The sequence below is a fragment of the Lathamus discolor genome, chromosome 14 (genome assembly GCF_037157495.1).
Source record: "Lathamus discolor isolate bLatDis1 chromosome 14, bLatDis1.hap1, whole genome shotgun sequence".
Taxonomy (NCBI): domain Eukaryota; kingdom Metazoa; phylum Chordata; class Aves; order Psittaciformes; family Psittacidae; genus Lathamus; species Lathamus discolor.
The window spans coordinates 8,703,825-8,717,061 of NC_088897.1; the positions used below are offsets into that span (position 1 = coordinate 8,703,825).

Genomic DNA, 13,237 nt, shown 5'->3' on the forward strand with positions numbered 1-13,237 from the left:
CCACACAAGACAGGTCTGAAGTGTTGGTTTCCTGAGAGCTCCTTGTGCCCAGCAGTGGCTGAGGCAGGGATTGAACTTTCTGACTTTACATCCAATTAGAAGGAAAATTGCTGCTCTGCCAGGCTGTCCCAGGCTGGGGTGCCGATGGAGAAGCCTCACCTGAGACCTGCAGGACTTTGCTTCTGTCCCCAACAGAAGCAAGTGGCTCAGGGAGTGAGAACATGAATGTCCCTTGACCTGGGGGGTGTGTGTGCCAGGATGCCCCATCCATGCCGGGGACACAAGTGGCTGTGACAGCCCCGCTGTCCCTCACCTCTGCAGAGCTGTGGCTCTGGAAAGAGTTGCCAGTGATAAAAAATGTGTATAAGGGAAGTTATTTTGAGTCAGGCAGGAATGAGAGCTGTGCTGGGAGCAGGAATGCAAATAAACAGCCAGAACAGCAAATTGGTATTTTTTAATGAACCTGAAAAGACCTTTTTTTCTCTCTGTTGCTCTCTCCTGCTGCATAAATGAAATCCCCATTCTCTCTGCTCTCTGCCAAGGTTCCTGTTCTGCTGCCTGTTCCCAGGGTGCGGGATGCGGGGTTGGATTGCTTTGCAAATGAGCACGTTGCCTTGTCTCTGGTTATTGCTGCGGTCGGGGTGGATTTGGGCCATCCCGTTGAGGGCTGGCTGAGTTACAGCACTGGAGCAGAAGGGTGATAGCATCAATTGCCCCTTTATCTCCTCCCCCTTCACAGCCCATCAATGCCCAAACGACTGCCTGGGGCTGGGTCCTGCTGACCTCCATCTCCTTTGTTTTCCAGGCGAATAAGCTGAGAACCAAAACGCTGCGGAACACTCTGAACCCCACCTGGAACGAGACCCTCACCTACTACGGCATCACCGACGAGGACATGATCCGCAAGACCCTGCGGTAGGGCCCTGTGGGATGAGCGGGGTGCTGAGCCCAGCACTAGTGGGGACACATGTCCCTTCCCTCAGGGTCACCTCCCTATCCCAGTGACAGTTTCCTGGGGGAGATCGTGGGGACCCCCATTCCCCATCCCCACAGAATTATCCTGGCAGCTCCTCATAGCAGAGTTATCTACCCACCAGAGCCTATAGATTGTGGTCATGCCCCGCACACCCCATCACCACCATGGTGACCAGCATTTGATTTACTGTGAGCCTGGGCTGGAATGGCTTAGTGAGGAGCATGGTCCTGCATAACTCACTGGGCTTCTGCCTGTAGAGGTGGTGTTATTTGGATTTAACCTCTTCATACCCAGCTCTTATGGGCATGTGTTAAGGCTTTGCAGTGATATCTTGCTGAGAAAATCTCCCCAGGAAAGTTCTGGGCCCTTTGAAGGCCGAGCTTTTTGGAAGAAAGCTGGAGGCATCTGTGAGTTATTGCCAGACTAAAAGAGGAGCGTTTGTATGTATTTATTCCATTCTCTTAGTTTGGATCAGTCTCTGTGCGTTCGGCATCTCCTGGAAGCATCTCCCAGGGGCTGTGTGAGTTTGGAAGTGCTGCTTTGCAGGGTCAGAGCCCTGTGAATGGAAAGGTTTTCATGTCTTGGCCACTGTCCCACGTGGGTGAGGGCAGGGAATGACCTGGAGCCTGTGGACGGATCCTGCCCAGGGCTGCTCCAGCACTGCTCTGATCTAGGACCATTATGCAGGAGGATTTGCTGTAAGATCTGCTGTTGAACAAAGGAGGATCTTAACATCCTGCTCTGAGGACTTGGGGCTTTTGTCAGCTCCATGGCTGGCATCTGACCCTCCTTATCTGCAGGTACCCTGGGAGTTTATTATTTTCTCCAAGACAAGTGCACAAAGCTGCTTTATAAAAGGTCCTGCTCCGAGGTGAATTTGGGCAGATCCTACCTGTTGTCTGCAGTGTGCAAAGGGATGAGAAATCTAGTGCCACAGATTATTATTTCACGTGGAAAATATTAGTCATGCTCAAAGTGCTGCAGGCTTCTTGGGCTGGAAAGCCTCCGCTTTATTGTTATTATTGGCTATATTTCCCCCCCCCATTTTTTCACTCCAGGCTTTGAAGTTTTCAGCCTTTTCAAGCGTGGAAATCAGTCTGTAGAGAGGTGTTCGGCTGAGTTGTTTGCTGAAAGGCACCAGGGAGGAGAAGGATTTGACCCCCACCTGGTTGCTGGCACTGGTTGCTGCTTCTCCGTGGGGAAGAGCTGCACTCACCTGCTCTGGGGAGGCAGCAGGGAGGTGTGGGATGCTCAGTAGCAGGGGGACATGCAGAAACGTGCTGGATTTGCCCTTCTCCCCACAGACACCCCTCTTCAGCACATTTCTGCTCCTGCCCGCCAGCCTGGGTGCTGCAGGTGCTTTTTGGGGAGCCAAGTGTGGCCATGGGCTCCCTCGGGGGGACTTGGCTGAATGGAGACAGCGTTTCTGTCCTGGGAGCTCCATGGGGAGCTCAGGAGATTGCTGTTGAGGTCAATTAATGGCTCATTACCCAAAGTGGCTTCAAAGGGCACCTTTCCAGGGAGGCAGAGAAGCTTGGAGCCTGCCTGCCATGCAGTTGTCCTGTGTGAGTTCCCAGCTGGGCACTCTGCAAGGAGCAAAACTCCCTGTGAAGCCTCATCTTCTCATACAGGGGTAGCCTCCCCATCCGTGGGCAGATTTGTCACAGATCCGCGGTTTGGCATCAGTTTGTGCCATCAGAGCCATCCGTCCATCTCGTGCCTTCACACCCATTGGAGCTGCCTCTTTGCAGGGGGTTCCCAGGCTCTCCAGTGCTCTGCACTTTGCAGCTGAGGTTTCCTTGCCAGCAGCTAACCCCAGTGAATTAGGTGATAATTAAGGATCAAAATACACTCCATATGGAGAGGAATATCCAAGCACGATTCTGACTCACTGGCATTTGCAGCTAGTCAGTGGGGTTTGCTGAAGCGTGTCCCCATGGAGGTGGTGAACCCCATGATGACATGGCCACGGGGACCACGCGGATACCCACCTTGCCTCCAAGCGTAGTGCCGGGGTCTGGCACTGCATCCGGATGGAGTGGGCTCTGTCCTATGAGATTTAGCACAGCTCAGTCCCTGCCAGAAGTGTGGGAGCCCCAAGCCCCACCACCCCAGCAGTAATGAGGCTCAAGATGGGGCTGGAAGAGGCTTAGAGGGGCTCTGCTCTCTCCCTGGGGAGGTTGTGTGAGCAGAGAAGTAGACAGGTTTGTGAAGTGGAGCTTGCCGTAGGGCTGGAGCTTCTGGCTTTGGGTTTGCTGGTAAAGATTCCAGAGAAGAAGCAAACTTTTGGGTAGAGAAGGTTTCCCAGGCAGCATCTCTGCTGCAGGGCTGTCCCCTGTCCTGTGGACCATCTCCTCTCCTGCTGTGGTGTGGCCCTGTGTCCTTCCATGCATTTGGTACTTCCTCCCAGCCTGCCCTCGGGCAATGGACATGTGCTCAGCTGCTCTGCCCAGTGGGTTTGGCGGAATTTCAGGTGGGATTTCGAGCTCTTGTCTATGGCCCAGGACATTCCTGTTCTAAAACAAAGCTTCTGAGCACTGTGGCTCCATTTCTTATCTTGCATGGGGGAGCCGGAGCCTAAAATTCAACTGCTCTTCATTTTCCTTAGGAACAATTCCCCAACCCCCTCTTTTCTCCATCTTTGCAGTTGAAGATATTGGCAAAGGAGATTTTACTTATCCTGAGGCAGGTTTAGATGAGATCAGATTTCTTGCAAACCAGACCCAAGGTAGAAAAATCCATTTTTTTTTAATTTTAATTCCTTGCTTGGATTTTCTACTTCTCAAACACCAGGTATTGAATCGAGTAGAAGGACAGAAGGATGGGAGATGTTGCACCTCCTCAGGGGAGGGAGCTCTGCTTTACCTGAGGATGGGCTGGGGTTTCTGGTGACTGGGGCTCAGCAAGGACTCTTTTATTTGTGGGTTGAGCTGTTTCTCTTCTATTAGCCTCTCCATAACACCAGTGGCAATGGCCCTTCACCCTTGAGGTGCCACTTCCTGTAGGAAGCATCTCCCATGCTGTGTATTGTCCTGCCTTCAGTGCTTCACTTTGCCTGCCCATCATCTTGGCAAAGTATCTCCTCTCCCAGGAAAAGATGACTTCAAAGCTGCAGGGATGCTGGCTTTCCTTGTGCTAATCAGGCAAGGCTCCTGGAAGGCAGCTGTGGGCAGTTGAAAGAGCATGAGTGATGCTCTCCTCGGTCTGGGAGGTGATTGTTCCCTGGGTGCCTCCTCGGTGCTGAGATTCATGGAGGGGCAGGGAACGCGATTTGCAAAGTCTCTTTAATGTGAAAATAACAGTGGAGATCAAAGCTGCCGCCAGCCTTTGCCTCCCTGCAGAGCGCGTGGTGCAGCAGCAAAGCTGGAAAAGCACCCAAAAACCTTCCCTGCCCACCTGGGCACTTGGTGAGCTGTGCCCAGCACGGGTTGGTGGGGCGGTGCTGGCACAGGGCACTCTGCTGGTGCCTGCAGCCCTCCTGGGGGGATGAGTGGCATTCACCTCATTGCAGGGGCCAGAGTAGGGGCATCTCCTGCCTCCTGGAGAGCAGAGTAATGGATCCCTCTTGTGCAACACCCCCAGCCCCATGCCATGCCCTGGCAGGTTGCCCCTCATCCGCATGCGGCCTCATTCAAGCTGGTTGACTTTGCTGTGACAGACCCAAGCCCTGGGACCACTGGGGTTCACCTCCCAAGCAGAGCCACCCGCAAGGGAGAAGGAGAGGTGAAGGCTGCCCAGCTAATTGCGCTGTCAAGCAGGATTTTGTTAATGAATCAACCCCCTCAAAAAACACCAGATACTTCAGATTTCATGAAACACAGCAGGTGGGAGGATCTTGAAAGGTCTCATCCATTCACTGAATTAAATATCCTTGAGTCTAGCCCAAGGCTTAATAGCAACGAATCCACCCACCATCCCGAGAGAAGGCAAATCCAGAGCCGCTCGAAAGATGCGGGACTCAGAGGGCTGGGATGGCCAGGGCTGAGGCAGGTTCCTGCCTTGCTCCAGGAGGAAATCCCACCCTGCAGTCCCCGCTTCCAGTCCCTGTTTGCAGGCACCGTTTCTCCCCATCTGCAGCCGTGCCTCTGCAGTCTCTGGTGGTGGGAAGCCAGGGTGCATGACAGGGGGAGGCACAGAACTGCTACAGGGGGAATTGGAATAGGCAGAATACGCTCACCTACATTTAAATAATACATGTAATGTGCAATAAATAGATTGTATTCATAATAAATATCAGAGCTGGACAGATATTGGATACAATTATTCATATCCAGATATATTGGCAAAGTGATGCATTATTCATATCATACTCAGCTAGCTCACGAATGCCAGGAATTATTTGTTTAATCATGTGTTTGACAAACATCATGACTCATTAAATATATTATTCAGGAAATAGTATTTGATCAGGTCTAATAGGCATACTGCAGACACTTAGAGATTTGGGGTCCCAAATTGCTTTACTCCAGAAGTGCTGAATGAGCTTTGCTCCAGAACTGCAGGCACACTCCTGATTTCATCTAACTTTTACTGTGGTTTCTATGCTCAGACTTTGAGGCATTTTGTGATGGAGCCCAGCACCGAATACTCCTTTTGGTTTTAGGAAAGCGGGATGGTCCCAGGACCCTGCCTTTTTCTCTTCTCTTGCCAGGCACTGTCTGTCCTTAAGCCAAGGAGGCATCACCTGCACATCTGCCCCTCCATCAAGAGCCTTCCAAGTTGCTATAGGGACTATACAGGATCTTAGCTACAGGAGATTTGTCTTCACGCTCTGATGCCTATTACATGCATGTGCGTTGTAGAGAAGGGTCCTCATTGACCCCTGTTTTCCTTGTTCCATAATGGGAATGAGGCCAGAGGAACGTGTGTGCGAGGACAAGTCGTGAGTCAATGGAGCGGGGTTGCTTGAGCTGTGCATGAGTCAGGGCTGTAACCCAGGCGCCCAGGGTGAGTAGGAGGGAGAATAAGTTTAGTGAGCAGTGATTGTTCACTTGCTGCTTAGGCTTCTTCCAGGGTGGTTTTTACAGGCCTTAAGCTTAAAGGTGAGGACCCCTCAGTGGAAGTTGTCAAATCAGAAGCTGAGCTCAAGGGATGGGGATTAATAAAAAGAGATGAGGGAGGGGTGATGTTTGAGTTAAAGGGGTCAGGATGGCAGGTGAGTGTGGCTGCCAGAGGCACCTCTTGCTGCTTGTTACGGAGCTGACTTTCTAATCCAAGGCATAAAATTCCAGCACATCAGTGTCTTGTAATAAAATTGAAGCTGGTGTAGTTGCAGAGGGAGGGCTGGGGCAGGAGCTGCCTGCTCATCTGACTCAGCTCTCTGCCCTCACTTCCGTGACTGCTGCACCACCAGTCTACCTGCCTTAAAAGTACCACCTGGAGAAGATGAACCACAGCCAGAGGGACTGGGAGGGCTGACATGAAACTGTGTCTGAATCCCCTCTGGTCACCACACAAAGAGGGGACCCACCTGAGAGGTGGCCAGAGATGCCAGGAAGAAAATGGCACTGGGAGAGACCTGGCAGTGTCACCAGCTGCTCGAAGACAGCAGCAGTTCCCAGGTCTTGCAGTTGTGCCTCCCAAGGGACTCAGTTCTGTGCAAACACCTTAACTAGCTGGGGACATCAGTAGGGACAAAGGGGATGGCCATCACCCCAGCGGTGTGTGTTGCCTTCAGTGGGATGCAGCTTGGGCAGCTGTGGGGTGTTCTTGTGCCTGCTGCTGCTGAAGGAGGGCTCTGTGGTGCAGGGGCACAGGAACCATCCCTGGGGAGGGCATGCAGGGGCTTGCATGAGCTGTAGCATGCTGTACAGGAGCTGGTGTTCTCAGGGCTGCTTGGTAAGGTGGGAGCAAGTGGCTTCCCATGTCCCCATGGGCAGTGAAATAGGGCTCGGTGGGGCTCTCCAGCTTCTCCCAGTGGGGAGATGCTTTCCCTGTCACCACTGCTGAAGTTTTCCAGTCATTTCCTTCCTGGCCTTCCACCCATCCTGGGTGGTTCTGGAGCGTCACATCAAGTAGAACATTGCATTCGGTATCTTGTGCTTTTGGGCATATCTAGACGTTGTCAGGAGAAGATCTCGTTGCTCATGTTCTTACCAGGTGAAACAGGCACCAAATCCTGCCTTCCCCGAGCATGCAGGAGACCACACCGCTCCGCAACGGCTGGGTGTGCAAACAGACCCCTGACTGCCAGCTCCTGGTGAGGACCACGCTCCTCTCCTCTGCTTCGATCGCTGCACGCTTGCTTCTCCTCCCCAGAGCCTTGGCCAGATGGGCCTGGCAGATGCTGCTGCTTGTCTGGAGCTCCTGCTGCTCCTTTTTTGGTTTTGTTCGTTACAAGAGAGGCGGGAGGAGGAAGGGAAATGGGAAATATTGTGCCTGCTTTGGAGATTCTCTTCAAAGGTTTTACTGTTGCGGTGGGGTGAGGATTCTTTTGCAGGTATCTATAGTAACGCTGCATCCAGCTATGGTTTTCTGCAGAGCAACATTCCCCGTCTTCCCAATTGGATTATTTTTTCCCAACCCCCCTTCCTGTGCCACTCCGTGGCTCTGATGGTCCTTGTGCCGTGTGACTGAGCCATTCCCGTGCCTCCCTTGCCACCTCGTTATTCACTTGTGACCAGGAGAGTGGTCGCCCACAGATAAACCATCCATGGGTAAACTATCCAGGCACTGCACAGGCCCGAAGCGTGGGATGCAACCAGTTACTCTGAGGCAGAATAGCAGGTCACTATCTATCTTTAATTACTTTCAGCCCTTCCCAAGTAGGTCCTGTCTGTTGGAACCCAGCAAGGTGGAGCATGGTCCCTGCAGCAGAAGTGCTGCCCGTGAGAAGCGGGCACCAACAGGAGTGGGTAAAAGAAAGAAAAAATCCGGCAGCCAAAGGATGAGAAGAGACTGTAGGAAGATTTGTTTAAAAGGGGGGAAAGAAGGAAAGGGAAGGGAAACGCCTTTCCTTTATGGGAGTAGAGTCCTGATGGTCCCTACATGGTTCTTGTAGGGATGCAGGATGTTTCCTTTGGTGGGGATGGGATGGCTTTCCCTGTCTCCAGCTCCAGCAGCACTGCTGGGGGATGGCCGGTCCCTCACAAGGCAGCCACCACCCTCCTGAACCCTCTCTGGGATTTTAGGAGCTGTGAGCAGAGGCTTCCTGCAAGCACTAACTTTGCTCTTCTGTTGTCTCTCCTGATGCTGCGAATGGGCTGGGAAGCAGCAGAGAAATGACTCATTAGCTGCCAGCTCAGGGAGAGGCATTTATAGCTTTTGCATGGAAAACAGCCTTCACTCAGCATCTTCACTGCCTTGGATGTGGCTGTCGTCACAGGGTGCGGGACCCCGGCGGGGCTGGGAGAGCTGTGCTTAGCCGAGGTGTGATGCCTTCTGCAAGCTGAGTCTGCAGATCCCATGTCTGCATGGTGGAAGAGGAGCTAGAAGACCGCCTCTGTGCCCCAGCCTGGGCAGCCAGATCCCCAGCACCAGGGAACGTGTTCCCTGAGACATACTGGGGAACTCCTCAGTTCGGGAGAGAGGGAGCCCTGCTGGGAATCACGCTTCTCCCAGCCCTGTAGTTCAAGAGTGGGTTTAGGAAGAGCCTCCACAGCCAGGCAGGATGCAGCCAGGCTGGTAGCAGCTCAGATGAGTTTTGCTTTAGTCACTGATGACTTTGATAATGGAAGAGCCAGGAGGATGCTTGAGGCACTGGGTTGCTTTTCCGACAGTGCCTGGGCTGGGGTGTGTTAGCCTTAGCAACTGCAGCACTGCAGGCTGTGATGTTCAGGGTTTGTGAGCATCTCTCTGGAGGAGCCCAATGCCTGCAGGGTGACAGCCATCGCGAGGGGTGCAGGAGCCCTGGCCAGGATGGGGTCTGAGCACGGGGGATGGCTCTGGGACCCGGCTGGGGTGTGCAGGTGGCTGTGTGAAGGAGCTGTGCGACATGGTGTAATGCAGCCTCTGTCTCATCCCCCTGCTCCCCTAGGCCTGGCCCATAATCCATCCCGTCAGCCTCAGGTTCCTGCTGTGGAGGTGAAGCAGGCCAAGACATTGGGTGTCACATTTAAACACCATGAGCTGCTCTGGCGAGGCTGTAGCAGCAGATTTATGTCCTCCAGCTGACTACGAAGGAAGTGCAGTCACTGGCCTGGGGAACAGTGGCCTTGAAGTCCTCACTGGGGGACACGCCAGGGCAGCCCCTTGCCCCATGCCATCGCCTCCCCTCTCCCCAGCAGCGCTGCTCACCCCATGCTTGTTGCAGAATCTCGGTCTGTGATGAGGACAAGTTCCGCCACAACGAGTTCATTGGAGAGACGCGGATCCCGCTGAAGAAACTAAAGCCCAACCAGACCAAAAACTTCAGCATCTGCCTGGAGAAGCAGCTGCCGGTGAGTGTGGGGGGGATCAGACCAGCATTCCCCAGCGTGGGCCCTGTGGCATGTGGGAGTGTGGCTTAGTTTGACTCCTCAAACGTGATTAGGGGTGGGCAGAGCATCCCTCTTGTTGGGGAGGCGGGTGTGTGGCCGTGCTGTCCTGGAGCAGCCCCCAGACTGCGTGCATTCCCTCCCCCAGATAGATAAAACAGAGGACAAGTCGCTGGAGGAGCGCGGACGGATCCTCATCTCCCTCAAGTACAGCTCACAGAAGCAGGGGCTGCTGGTGGGCATCATCCGCTGCGCCCACCTCGCTGCCATGGACGCCAATGGCTACTCCGACCCCTACGTCAAGATGTGAGTGCTGCTCCGTGTCATGCCAGTCCTGGTGGGGCTGTGCTGTCCCCCTCTTGTCTATCCCTGAGTGGAAACTAATTGAGCTCATTAGGAGATGCAAATGAGGGCATCACACAGCAGCTTGCATTCACCTGGAGCGTGTTACTGCCCAGTGGTTATTTTACAGTGCTTCAAAGCTTCATGTGTGCAGGAGCTGCCCAGTGCTGTGTGGCTGTGCATTGTCCCTGCCAGCTGATGGTGGCTGTGGTGCCCCATGGCAGGCTCAGCACTGCCCATGGCACTTGGGAGAGGGTCTGTGGCAGGGGCAGAATGGGTAGCCCAAAGCAGACAGGTATGGCTGGGTTTTGTTGATTGCATGGCCCCAGCCCAGCCAGTGATGGGTCTCATCTGTCAGCATGGGGTTGGACTCTCCCTGAGCAGGACAGTGCTTGTGCCCAATGGTCCTGGACCTCACCAGCAGCTATGAGCACCTTTGTTTTCCTCCCCAGGGTTATCCACAGCTTTTTCGCTCTTGGAAGCCCGCATCATCCATGGAAAGGCCCTAATTACATCGTGTGTGTGTGTGTGTGATTAGTTCAGGCAGCACTTTAGGTGCAGCCCATGGCTCAGGTGGCTCCAGGGTCTGGTTAGCAGAGCTGAGGGCACATTTACAGGTCTCACCGATGCTTTCCCATGTGAATGACTGGAAAAATACCAGCGTTATTAAACAAAAAAAAAGACATTTAAATGACTGTAATGGGCTGCTGCAACTCAGCCTCACCCAAGTGATTCAGGGAAGGTGGTGTCATGCTGGGGCTATTAGGGGATGCTGAGGAAGGTGGTGGTTTGCTGACTCAGAGCCCTGCATCCACACAGCTCCGGGGGTTTTTCGGCGCAGCATTTTTCAAACTCACTCTCAGCACAGCAGGGGGCCATGGTGAGGAAGGGCCGGCAACACCCCTGGGCCCATCCCGTGCCCATCCCGTGCCCCTGTGCTCATCCCCTGTGCCCCATCTCATCCCACGTGCTCCCCCCGTGCTGACCCAAACTTTGGCACTTTCAGAGATGACATTTGTTTAGGCAGCGCTCCTGGGATAAACTGCACCCGGGAGGCCTGTGAGGAAGTTTATCAGCAGCACACTTTCGCCTTCCTATTGAACTGTTCTTTAAAGTGGAGGTGTTTGCCTAAAAATCCACTCTTGCTCTTTTAAATGCTCACCGGAGGCTCAGTCCCTGAACTAACAGAATTACGGTTGTTGTACAGTTGTTCTGTAGGTGCCCCTCGTGCTGTCTGCAGTAGATTGTATCTGCAGGGCTTCAATCAGAGCAGATACAGACAAGTGATGCTTCTTGATACAAGCCCTAATCTTTTAATTATGAGCAAGATCTGGAAAGTGTAATGAGGAAGTAGAACTGATGTTTAAAGGAGCAGCACCAGCACAAAAGAGTGATGGCACAGATTTCAGGTGCCCTGTCTGCTGGATGATGCTTTAATCTCCTTTGCTTTCTGACCCTGCTGCTGTGCGGCTAAGTATCTGCAGGTAACAACGGTGCCCAAAGCTGCAGCCACTGCACTTGCTCCTGCTCCCTCCTACACACCTGCCTGTGGCCTCTGTCTCCTGGCAAGGCTCTGGGTGAGCACACTGGTCACACAGTCCCAAATCTGGACTAATCTGGGCTGGAAGTGTTCGATTTTGGGAGCTGGGAGCATGTGTGCAGTGCCAGTGTCCCCTAGGGACTGGAGATGGGATAATCGGTGCTCTCTGATGGCAGCTCTGATGGTCTTGTGCTAACGTGGGGAAATGCTGCTTCCTTCCAGCCATCTCCAGCATCCTGGCAGGTAGGGGAGGAGGGAGCTGCGGGTTTGGGGAGCTCAGTTCCCCATCTCACCCAGCCTCTGCTCAGGAGCTTGTCTGCAACCAGAGGTGCCCCCGTGCATGCCTGGGCTGCAGGGGAGGGCCCCACAGCCCTTCCTTGCTAGGAGCAGGCACGGGAGCTGTGTGTGACAGTGCATTGGTTTCGTTGCAGTTACTTGAAACCAGATGAGGACAAGAAATCAAAGCATAAGACAGCGGTGAAGAAGAAGACGCTGAACCCCGAGTTCAATGAGGTGGGGTTTTGATGGTTGGTGAAAGCCAGGGGCTTTCTCAGTCCTCAGACTTAAAAGGGGTTAAAAAAAACGCAACCCAGCCCCCTGGTTCATTCTGACTCTGTCTCTGCTCCCCAACAGGAGTTTTGCTATGAGATAAAGCATGGGGACCTGGCAAAAAAAACCTTGGAAGTCACAGTGTGGGACTACGATATCGGGAAATCAAATGATTTCATAGGTGAGTGGGGCACTCCAGCGGCCCCCTTAGCCCCTTTTTCTTTCTATCTTCACCTTCTGTGGCTCTTGTTTCATCTGCTGCTCTCCTGCACTCTCCAGCCTCCTGGCTTATTCTCCATCCCACATTCATTCTTGGTGGGTTTCTGTTCTGCTTTTATCCCACTCCTGCACCTGAGCCTCCTCTCCCACAGCCAGCCCCACTGCTCATTGCTTCAGACACCCCCTGCACAAGCAGCACCCGATCAGGGAGACGCATCACAGAATCACAGAATCACAGAATCCCAAGGGTTGGAAGGGACCTAAAAAGATCATCTAGTCCAACCCCCCTGCAAGAGCAGGGTAACCTACAGTACATCACACAGGAACTTGTCCAGGCGGGCCTTGAATATCTCCAGTGTAGGAGACTCCACAACCCCCCTGGGCAACCTGTTCCAGTGCTCTGTCACTCTTACAGTAAAGAAGTTCTTCCTGATGTTAACGTGGAACTTCCTATGTTCCAGTTTACACCCATTGCCCCTTGTCCTATCACTGGATATCACTGAAAAAAGCCTAGCTCCATCATCCTGACACCTACCCTTCACATATTTGTAAACATTGATGAGGTCACCCCTCAGTCTCCTCTTTTGCAAGCTAAAGAGACCCAGCTCCCTCAGCCTCTCCTCATAAGGGAGATGTTCCACTCCCTTAATCATCTTTGTGGCTCTGCGCTGGACTCCTTCAAGCAATTCCCTGTCCTTCTTGAACAGAGGGGCCCAGAACTGGACGCAATATTCCAGATGCGGCCTCACCAAGGCTGAGTAGAGGGGGAGGAGAACCTCTCTTGACCTACTAACCACTCCCTTTCTAATGCACCCTAAGATGCCATTTGCCTTCTTGGCCACAAGAGCACATTGCTGGCTCATGGTCATCCTCCTATCTACCAGGACCCCCAGGTCCCTTTCCCCTTCGCTACTTTCCAGCAGGTCACCCCCCAACCTGTACTGGTACATGGGGTTGTTCTTCCCCAGATGCAAGACTCTACACTTGCCCTTGTTAAATTTCATCAAGTTTCTCCCCGCCCAACTCTCCAGCCTGTCCAGGTCTCGCTGAATGGCAGCACCTGAATGGCATCCCCCTCTCCCTTCTGTTTTCAGATCTTCTGAGTAAAAACAGGTTTAAGGAGAGGTTTCATTTATCTCTATTGGACGTCGAGGCTTCTTGTGATTTTGTTACTGGTCACTGTGATTTATTGCTAAC

The 13,237-nt window shown here is 53.2% G+C and overlaps 1 protein-coding gene across 5 annotated transcripts in view; it reads left to right on the top strand.

The window, feature by feature from the left end:
• Positions 1 to 13,237, top strand: part of DOC2B (double C2 domain beta) — a 46,823-nt gene that overhangs the window by 32,474 nt on the left and 1,112 nt on the right. For all 5 annotated transcript variants that reach the window (XM_065695127.1, XM_065695126.1, XM_065695130.1 and 2 more), the window contains 5 exons: positions 806 to 915; positions 9,228 to 9,354; positions 9,539 to 9,696; positions 11,704 to 11,785; positions 11,906 to 12,002. In XM_065695127.1, coding sequence (XP_065551199.1) covers positions 806 to 915; positions 9,228 to 9,354; positions 9,539 to 9,696; positions 11,704 to 11,785; positions 11,906 to 12,002 — 574 coding nt within the window. The remainder of the gene's footprint in view (positions 1 to 805; positions 916 to 9,227; positions 9,355 to 9,538; positions 9,697 to 11,703; positions 11,786 to 11,905; positions 12,003 to 13,237) is intronic.